The sequence below is a fragment of the Brassica napus genome, chromosome A9, assembly GCF_020379485.1.
Source record: "Brassica napus cultivar Da-Ae chromosome A9, Da-Ae, whole genome shotgun sequence".
NCBI classification, from domain to species: Eukaryota; Viridiplantae; Streptophyta; class Magnoliopsida; order Brassicales; family Brassicaceae; genus Brassica; species Brassica napus.
Genome location: NC_063442.1, coordinates 28245499 through 28256202, shown reverse-complemented (window position 1 = coordinate 28256202; position 10704 = coordinate 28245499). Strand labels below are relative to the sequence as shown.

Here is a 10704-nt window from a genome sequence, read left to right as displayed (position 1 = left end):
CAACGCAAGGGTTTTAAACAAAACGTCAGGTTCAATCTTACTTATTTAATCTATTAATAGAAATATAAAATTATATTGTGAATTAAGGTATAGTAGGAAATTTTAATATACTTTCTTAGTATGTGTAGAAAATTTTCAAAATACATTTCGAAGGGATGGAGTGAAAACTAAATGTTGCATTTATTATATGGAGCAACAGAATGAAACATTATAATGCTTATGGTCAAGCGTAAGTTGCGATATAGTTTTTTAAAGAAATCATAAAATAGACCAAACGACATAATGTTTGATCATTTCAGTTTATCATATCACCGGATAAGCTAGTCAAGCAACCGGATAACAACCATACTGAGCTAGACCACACATGCCTTGAGGCCACTCCACATCTCTACGGAGTCTAATGTAACCATTCTCTCCCCAAGTCTCACCCCAAGAGTTCTTAGCCAGCCAGTACTTAATCCCTTCCGGGCTCATCCCGTACCCAACCAACGTCACTGCATGAGTCGTGGCGATCCCACAGGCCGGATCACTGTACACTCCGCTTGAGTAATGGCTGAAACTTTCAGCCAACCCGGCAATGCTTACCGAGACGGGCTGCATCGATACAGCTTCGAGCAATGCACGCTCGTTGTTGCGTGGAACGTATTGGAAACCTCTGATCTGCATGGCGGGTTCGGCCTGGGACTGGCAAGTCCCATCTCTCTCTTGGTAAGGGTATGCGTCTTCTGAAGAAATGCCTCCGTTTTGTGCTATGTAGGTGAAAGCTTCTTCCATTGTTCCTCCCCTGCAACCTTCGTTAGGCGCTCCGTCACAATCTATAAGTTGCTGTTCGGACAGTGATATGAGGTTTCCTCCGGCAATCTTTGTCAGACCTTCCACTGCTGCAATCGCCGAGAAAGCCCAGCAACTAGCTGCATGTATATATTGATTACTTTCATTGTTAAAACCTAGAATTATCACCCTGACTTGGGTATTAAGTTTTAGTATGTGAAGAAAACTTACAACATTGTCCTTGCAGTTTGACAGGTGTTACAGCACCTTCCATTCTCCAGTCTTTGCTCTGGCCGACGATATTACTGACGTTCCAATTCCAAGATGACATAGTTTCATCAACCGCTTCGGATGATGAAGTTACATTAATGCCTCTAGTGAGACCGGTGTGGGTGGCTAGGAACTCCTCCTTAGTCCGATCCGTGAACTCGTTGACACCAAGTTTGTAGCTTTGGTTCGCCTTACTATTAAAATTCTCAATGAATTCAAAGTTTTTCTTGAACACTTCCAGCCTCATCTGTTTCTCGGGTTCATTGCTATAAACTCGAGAGAACTTGATCATCCATTGTTGGAAGTGATGAGCAATGGATGGCTCCTGAAACGCAACACGGGATGTGGCTTGAGAGATTCTATGATCCATGGAAAGAATGGTTAGAACCACCAAAACATATGACACTCGCAAGACCATTTTTGATGTGGTGTGGTGAAGATGTTAAAATTGAGAGAACGGTATATGTATTCAAAATGACCTTGTTTCTTTTTATATCTTTGACGGAATTAATTCCTTTCCACTCCTTTTTAGCATGATTAACATTATTAATGTTTACGTGTTGAGATATCAATCGCGTTGATTGATATGATTAACATTACTAGTGTTTACTACGAAATATCATGTATTTATTTTGCCATCTCATAGAAATCTCTTATTTAGAAAAATAGTTTATTTATCTTGCATATATATATATATACATATATATATATTTGTACGAACTTAAGAATCAAAAATAATAGAGAAATTAAATGATATAATCTTTTTGAGTTCTTAGCATGTTAACGCATTGATATTTCATTTTTGAATATATAATTACATAAAATCTATTAAATTTATATCGTATCATATTAATTTGTATCCTCTATATGTTCAGCTTTGGATTCAAACAATCTTTTTTTTTAAACACCGATTAATTATGTTATTACAAAATATGAGAAAAGTTACATAGACAATAATACTGCGACAATTCTACTTGTCTTATGAAGATTTCTGTTTGACTGCATCACCTTGAAACGGCTTATAAAATCCATTGCTAAGTGTTAACGGTACGTCTTGCGCCATATCGAAAATCTTTTGTAAGTCTTTTCTCCAATATTCTGGATAATCAGGCATTCTCGGAGAATTGAAACCAAGATCTCTTGGTGTTGAAATATTAATGAACCATTGGTTAAACCACTAGATCAAAGGGTTTCCACCAAACAATCTATTAATGAACCATTAGTAGCTAAAGATCCGCAATGTAAATCAGTGTAAATATTCCACAATCGTTTGTATTTAGGACAATGGATACATTATTTTACACATATATAGAGAACCTTTTCCATTAGTCGTGTTCCTCTGTCTCTTTAAAATCTAGAAATATATACAATTGTATTAAGTGCTAATTTCGACCCCAACAATTTTGGTCGTGTCAAATACGACCCAAACAATTGATCAATGCTAAATACGACTTCAACTCAATTATAATTCAAAAAAACTATCCGAACTTCTTAAAACGTGCTTAAATCTACGTTGACTCTAACATAAGTTATTCAACTGTTAAGAAGAAAAACCGACGTCGTGTAATATACGAGGAAAAATGTTAATTTCGACCTCAACAATTTAAGTCATGCCAAATATGATCCGAACATATGGCCAGTGCTAAAACCAATCTCAACTCAATTATAACTTTTTAAAAAATATCCAAACTTCTTAAAACGTGCATAAATCTACATTGACTCTGACAGAAGTTAGTCAACCGCTAACAAGATAAGATGACGTTGTTTTGATATATATATATATATATTTAAAAAAAATATATTCATTCCAGGACTCAAACCCATGTCGGAATACCCTTTTAAAGGAGCACACTAACAACTATACTAAAGTAACTTTTTAAAATATTATTACAAATTGAAATTCTCCATTGTATAAACCACTATTCTTCTTCATCTTATCCAATTTAAAACTTTGGTGATTGCTTTTATATATTATAGTTATTGCTTAATATGTCTAATATTTTGTAGAAGATATCTTAGTGAAAGAAAGGTAAAAGGCCTCTTAACATTTTTGAACAAAATATCAAAAATACATAATATTAACCTTGAAAAACAGAAAAATGTCCACTTAAGTTTAAAAATTAAAAATAATTTATATAAGAAAATTTTATAAATAATTCAAAGTTTTAAGTATATGTAAGATCCCATAATAATAAATATTTTGTTATTTATATTTTAGTAAGATAGAAGTTTATTAAAGATATGATAAATAAAAAACATGTTAATGTATTTATATAAATCAGAAAAATTATCACCAAATTTTTAAATTGGATAAAATGAAGAAAAATAGTAGTTCATATAATTTCAAATTTGTAGTAATATTTCAAAAAGTTACTTTTATCTAGTTGTTAGTGTGCCCCTTTAAAAGGATATCACAACACGGTTTGAGTCCCAAAATGAACATATTTATTTATTTATTTATTTTTTCAAAGATATATATATATATATATATATATATATATATATATATATATATATATATATATATATATATCAAAAGGACGTAGTCTTATCTTGTTAATAGTTGACTAACTTTTGTTAGAGTCAATATAGATTTATGCACGTTTTAAGAAGTTCACGCAGTTTTTCTTAAATTATAATAAAGTTGAGGTCGGTTTTGGCACTGACCATTTGTTCGGGTCCTATTTGGCACGACTGAGAATGTTGGGGTCGAAATTGACACTTTTCCTCGTATATCAAAATTACGTCGTTTTATCTTGTTAACGATTGACTAACTTCTGTTAGAGTCAATGTATATTTAAGCACATTTTAAAAAATTTTGGTATCTTTTCGAATTATATTTGAGTTGAGATCGTATATGACACTGATCAATTGTTTGGGTCGTATTTTGGCACGACCAAAATTGTTGGGGTCGAAGTTGGCACTTTTCCCGTCTCTAAACAGCCTTTGGAAAAAATAAATGCCCAACCCCAAAAAGTTTCTTACATGTGTAATCACTAACTTATTAGTTGTGTAGATGACCCATATGATAAATTTTGATGGTACCAGTTTAGCAACAGATGAGTTTACTTTTTCCGTCTTACAAGTAACAACGTACGTGGTTTTATTTTTATTTATGGGTCTCGTTAATGATTTATTTCTTCAATAACTTCATTGTTACAAACGCTGTCATTGTTTTGTTCAGTTAGTAAAGCATTTACCTTCATCCAAATATAAACTACATTATACTGTATTTTATACGTACATACCAGTAGGTGATGCATTTTGGTTGTCGCTAAACATATAGGTCAAGCATTGCGATGCAGATTTAGACCACAACTAAACAATTGATAAGCCAGACTATATAATAATGTTACATTTTTTGTTATTTTAATGTTGTCGTATAGTTATCACACTTTAATAATAGGTCATCTGCCACTTAGTTACGCAACCGGATAAAAAGCATACTGAGCCACACCACACATGCCCTGAGGCCATTCTACATCTCTACGAATCCTGATGTAACCATTCTCTCCCCAAGTCTCACCCCACGAATTTTTAGCCAGCCAATACTTTATCCCTTCAGGGCTCGTACCGTACCCAACGAACGTCACTGCATGATTCACACTGGTCCCGCAGTACGGCTCATCGTACACTCCACCTGAGTAATGCATGAAACCGGGTCCATCTGCGTCAATGGAAACCGAGACAGGCTGTCTCGAAACCGCCTCGAGCAACGCACGCTCGTTGTTGCTTGGGACGGTCCGGAACCCTCTGATTGATGCGGTGGGTCTCCCATTGTAACGGCAGATCCCCTCTGTCATTTGGAAAGGGTACGCTTGCTCTGAAGCAATGCCACGGTTTTTGATTATGTAGCTGAAAGCATCTGACATTATCCCGCCACTACAACCGTTATTATGCTCTCTGTCGCAATCTAGAAGCTGTTGTTCAGACAAAGATACGAGGTTGCCTCGGGCAATTTTTGTCACACCTTCCACCGCTGCGACTGCTGAGAACGCCCAACAACCTCCTGTCCAAATATACATCCAGATATATTAAGTATAGTCTTTTTTCCCGTAATAACGTAAACCTAGTTAGGTAACTCTAACTTGGGGCCTAAGTTTTTACAATGGCATTATGAAATCATGGAATTCAATACTAATCCAGCGGTTTACTAAAATTTATTGAGCGTATTGAATTTCAAATCTTGAATATCATACATATGTAGAGACCACTGTTTTGAATTTATATAATTTTGGAAAGCTTACCGCATTGGCCTTGGTATCTAACAGGTGTTACAGCTCCTTCGGATCTCCAATCTTTGGTCTCACGGGCAACATCACTGACGTTCCAATTCCAAGAAGGTATCATTTCATCGTAAAATTCAGATGGTGAAATTTTGTTGATGCCCTTGAGACCGGTGTGTGTGGCAATGAACTCTTCTTCGGTCCAATCCGCAAACTCGTTGACACCAAGCCTGTAGGATTTATCTCCCTTCTTATTAAATTCCTCAATGAATTTCAGGTTTTTCTTGAACACGTCGAACCTCATCTTTTTCTCAAGCTCGTTGGTATAAACTCGGGAGAATCGAGTCATCCATTGTTGATGGTGGTCAGCAATTAAGGGCTTGTTGAAGGTGACACGAGATGTGGCTTGGGAGACGCTTCCCATGGAAATAATTGTTAGAAACACAAGGAATACTATCGATGTCATTTTGTTGTTGATGAATATGACAAAAATTAAAATAGATGAAAGAATGAAATTGTAGTTTTTTCTTGTATGTGAAGTGTTTCTGTTGTGTTGTAGTGAAGAAGTAAGGATGGGGAGAAAGGGTATTTATAAAGAAAAGATTCGAAGTTGGTTATGGTCTAACTGAAAAATGAGAGCAAATTGCAAGTTGACTCTATAATGGTTATGGTGTTGTTTGCATTAACTTGCGCCGTGATCTTTGGAGGAACAACTTTCCCATTTCTATATGCACATATATTACAACTAATATATATATATATATATATATACTAGGTGTTTTCTTACTTATATTTGCAGTAAGAAATTTTTTAATATTTAAAAATAAGAAATTTTATTAAATGTTATAGATTTTACTATTTTCTTACTAATATTTAATATATATTGGATATAAATTAAATCAATTTGTATAAAACTAATAAAAATGATATAAAATTGTATAATTATAAAAAAATTAGCCTAAAAAGTATTTATAAAATTTGTTGATACATAAGAAACTAATAATCGTACGATTAGATATTTAAATTTTTTAAAAATGGTAATTTTTTTTTTGAAAGTTTTAGTAATACAAATTGTATAATTATACAAAAATAATAATATTTCAAAATTTGAAATGTTATCTATGGATATATTTTTTTTATAGATGATGTATGAGCTATTACAATATTTTAAAAAAGTTTACCAAAAAGAAATATCAATATTAAATGTAATATATGAATTATTACCATATTCTAATAAGTTTGTCAAAAATATAAATCAACACTAAATGAAATTATCCATGTCATATTTTCTCGGAAGCCATGTCATCAATTTTAGTAGTCATGTCATATTTGTTTTGTAAAATTGATGGTAGAGAGGACATTTGGGAAAATCACTTCACATATATAGTCTAGGGGATATATATGTATTACCATATCATTTTAAAATATAGAGATAAGATCTAGCGATATTTACTAGTAACCTTAGGGTTTAGGTAGATACATTTGCGTTTGAATGCAATCATGGTCCAATCAAATGTATTTTGAAGTTCTCGGTCATGGTGAGTTTTAAAATATAGATTACTTCGGACTCAAAACTGTCATGACAACATTATTAGCTTTTGGGAACAACTGAGTTCTGAAAGTCAAAAGTATTAAGTCCTGACCGAAATCAAAGATAATTCCTTTTTATTTGGGGTCCATTTATATTTACCTCAGTTCAATGAAAATAGTGGAAATATGTGACGATAAGTAAAGGTAAATAGTCTAGTGGCTCGCTTAAGCCTGCCAGCCATGTCACTCTAGCTTCACTTGCATGGGGGGCCTCTAAAAAAACAAAAATAAAGAAGAAGAACTGATAAATTATCTCCAAAATAGTGAAAACCACGTACTGGAGTTTTTTTTTTTTTTTTATGAATGAATAGTTAAACTTAAAAACATGCAACTTCAATTTTAAAATTTAATGTGGACTAAATTTTTTTTCAGTTATTGATCAAACTAAATAATATTGTTTACAATCCATCACAAATCAACGTACTTAAATTTTGAAAATCAAAATATTTGTTGCCAAGTGAAACAAAATTTAATTCGCATCATAATCAATGTTATTAAATCAGAATCACTCCTATTATTACTATTTATTTTCTTTCATAATTACGATGCTATGCCATTCCTATATTTATGGTTAATACATTAACTATTTAAAATTATCCATGTTTATTAAGGTGTTTATGTAAGGTATTTGGAATCATTATCAAAAAATAATTGGAATCATTATCACATCTATTACGTTTGACCAACGGTTCTATTTAATAGTTGGTCATATATTATAGAAATAATTATTTTGACGATTTGACATAATTTTCTATAGGATTTGACATAATTTTGATAATGAACCGATTTGACAAAGAAATTGCTATTCACAACTATAGTTTAGTAGATATCTAAATATGCAATACTGAACCGATTACAGAAATAATTATTTTCTAGACGATTTGACATAATTTTCCTCAATATATGTGTTTATAAGACTATAATTTTAAACAAATCCTAATAATTTTATTTAATTAATGTCATAAGTTATAACAAAATTCTAATTTATTTATCTTATATCTCTTAAACAAACCAACAAAGGCCTGATTCATAGGTCAAATTTTGTTTGCCTTTAATTTAAAGATCAGAACCTACTTGCACGAAAAAGCTACCCCAATGGAAATCGTTGGTCCATACTCCATGACCCTTGACGCCTATATGTATATATAGAACACAACCTTTATATACGTATATATGAATGATTTCTTCAGAAGAAAGAAAGTGCAGACATTACTTGATGAGATAAGATGCAAATTTTCTTCACGTTACTTACATCTCTAATGTTTTTCTTTGGAAGTAAAAGCATTTAGATGGATAAAAAATCTTGCAACCAAAAAGGGTGGATCACTACTATATATTTGTACTTGTAAATTCCAAACTTAAATCGCATAACGTATTGATAATAAAACGTAAGGCATAATACGATACAAATCTAATCTATTAATATTGAAGTATAAATTGAAATTGACCTTTAGACTTACAATTTATTTACAATCCTATGCCATTGATGTAAATAATAGACTCTAGCCTTATATTTTATTTTTTGTCTTTTCCTAATTTATTAAATAATTTCCTAAATTGAATATACAACAAAATATATATAAAATCTATAATCACGTATTGCACATCAACACTATGAACATTAATATGTAAAACATCTCCTGCCATAAATTTGTGGATAGCCTAAACCGAGAAATTAATGTTCAAAACCAAACACTTATTTTTCCCAGCAAACGTTAAATTGATATATTAGTAGCTATAATAATTATGTCTGGCCAAACTAAACCAAGAAATTTAAATGAAATAACGAGAACAAACACATAAATTCTTTTAGCAGAAAAGAAACACATAAATTCGTGGGCACTTATTTAGTTAATGAATCATATAACATATAGTAGATTAACCAAACTATCACCACAAGACTAAACCATGAAATTATAGGTTTTATACATTTTAATAATCAGTATGTTAATATATATATATTAATTTTTTTTTTTGATACCGTAACCGTTAAAGTGAATAACCTACATTTGCATCACAGATTTTTTAGTGACATAAACTTAAGATAGTTCAAAAAATTAAAGATTGTAATCAATATTCAGTAACAACAAAATATGTATAAAATCTATAATCACGTATTGCACATCAACACTATGAACATTAATATGTAAAACATCTCCTGCCATAAATTCGTGGATAGCCTAAACCGGGAAATTAATGTTCAAAACCAAACACTTATGTTTCCCACCAAACGTTGAATTGATATATTAGTAGCTATAAATAATAATTATGTCTGGCCAAACTAAACCAAGAAATTTAACACATAAACTAAACGAGAACAAACACATAAATTATTTTTGCAGAAAAGAAACACATAAGTGGGCACTTATTTAGTTAATGAATCATGTAACATATAATAGATTAACCAAACTATCACCACAAGACTAAACCATCAAATTATAGGCTTTATACATTTTAATAATCAGTATGTTAATATATATAATTTAGATACTAGACGTTAAAGTGAATAACCTACATTTGCATCACAGATTTTTTAGTGACATAAACTTAAGATAGTTCAAAAAATTAAAGATTGTAATCTACATTCAGTAACAAAAATATTTGTTTTCCTAAATATAATGAAATTCTACAACAATATCTTAGCTAGAAAATAATAAATCACGTATAATTTCTTTAAATTATCATTATACATTTACCGCAAAATATAGGATTATCATTATATTATTGCAGCCAAAATATAATGATAGCTAATAAACTCTTCACAAACTATACGTGATTTCCAGCCGACGTGATTTATTATCTTCTAGCTAAGATATAGAAGATAAAACTATACATTTACCACAAAAATAAGGGATTGAAATCATCTATCTCATGTAAATATTCAAATGTATTATTGATAAATTAAAAATAAATCTATGAACATATGTAAAATTGTTATAAATACACCAGTATTGACCATTGTGCCACACTATAACCAAACAATAAGAAAAAAGTGATAGCTTTAAAATAAATCAGTAGAATTATGGCTCCTAAGATGATACTATTGTTTCATTATAATATTTTATGGAAATAAACTGTTTCTAACTCAATTACGGATAGTACAAATCTTATATATTAAAACAGAAGACACAACTTTAATTCATGTGTGATTTTTTTTTTAAAATAAATCTAATAGACCTATTCCTAGAAAATTATATTATATTTAATTTTTAATCTTATCATTTAAATTGTGGGCATATCAAAAAAAATTATTGGGCTATCAACATAATTTGATTTAAATAATAAATGATCCATTGGATTTATAGATAGTATAAATTAAATAGATATAACTTAATGGTGTAATACTATACCTCCATATATTAATTATTTTAATATTTATCGATATTAACTTTTAAATTATAAAGATCTTTTTTAAATAACAAAAATCTTATTATCTAACAATGATTAATCTTTACTGCTTTAAACCAATGAAAACAAATTTTAAACTATATAATTTATTTTAAAAATTAAACAAAAACTAAATATTTAATTATTTACTCGATAATATAAATCTATGAAGCAAAAATTTTAATTTTTTAAAAACTTTCTAAATTTTTGAAATGTTACAATATCTTTGAATATGATAATAAAACAATATTTTACTAATCTTTATATATATAGTTACGATATTAATAATGAAATAATAATCCGAATATATATATATATATAGAAAAAAGATACAAATACATGTGAAAGTCTGAAACAATCTATTCAATGAAAAAATATACCGTAAACTTGTTATGTTTTAAAAATTAATAGACACATATATATTATAATATATACCAATTTATAATTGAAAGCAAAATAT

At 30.3% G+C, this 10704-nt stretch overlaps 2 protein-coding genes across 2 annotated transcripts; both read right to left on the bottom strand.

The window, feature by feature from the left end:
* Position 1: 1 nt before the first annotated feature.
* On the bottom strand, positions 2–2478 carry LOC125577931 (ervatamin-B-like). Its single transcript, XM_048740093.1, has 2 exons — positions 1003–2478; positions 2–911 (listed from the first exon to the last, which is right to left on the bottom strand). The coding sequence occupies exons 1-2, from the start codon at positions 1457–1459 to the stop codon at positions 325–327; spliced, it is 1044 nt and encodes a 347-aa protein (XP_048596050.1). The 5' UTR covers positions 1460–2478; the 3' UTR covers positions 2–324.
* A 1869-nt stretch (positions 2479–4347) lies between these two features.
* Positions 4348–5841, bottom strand: LOC106364701 (ervatamin-B-like). Its single transcript, XM_013804224.3, has 2 exons — positions 5289–5841; positions 4348–5050 (listed from the first exon to the last, which is right to left on the bottom strand). The coding sequence occupies exons 1-2, from the start codon at positions 5731–5733 to the stop codon at positions 4464–4466; spliced, it is 1032 nt and encodes a 343-aa protein (XP_013659678.1). The 5' UTR covers positions 5734–5841; the 3' UTR covers positions 4348–4463.
* Between the last annotated feature and the right edge of the window lie 4863 nt (positions 5842–10704).

What these genes read in the sequence shown, in the direction of transcription:
- LOC125577931 (XM_048740093.1), bottom strand. Translation starts at nt 1,459, where the DNA reads ATGGTCTTGCGAGTGTCATATGTTTTGGTGGTTCTAACCATTCTTTCC. An exon ending in CAAACTGCAAGGACAATGTT is followed by an intron (nt 912 to 1,002) that starts GTAAGTTTTCTT and finishes ATATACATGCAG; the next exon opens with CTAGTTGCTGGGCTTTCTCG.
- LOC106364701 (XM_013804224.3), bottom strand. Translation starts at nt 5,733, where the DNA reads ATGACATCGATAGTATTCCTTGTGTTTCTAACAATTATTTCCATGGGA. An exon ending in TAGATACCAAGGCCAATGCG is followed by an intron (nt 5,051 to 5,288) that starts GTAAGCTTTCCA and finishes ATATTTGGACAG; the next exon opens with GAGGTTGTTGGGCGTTCTCA.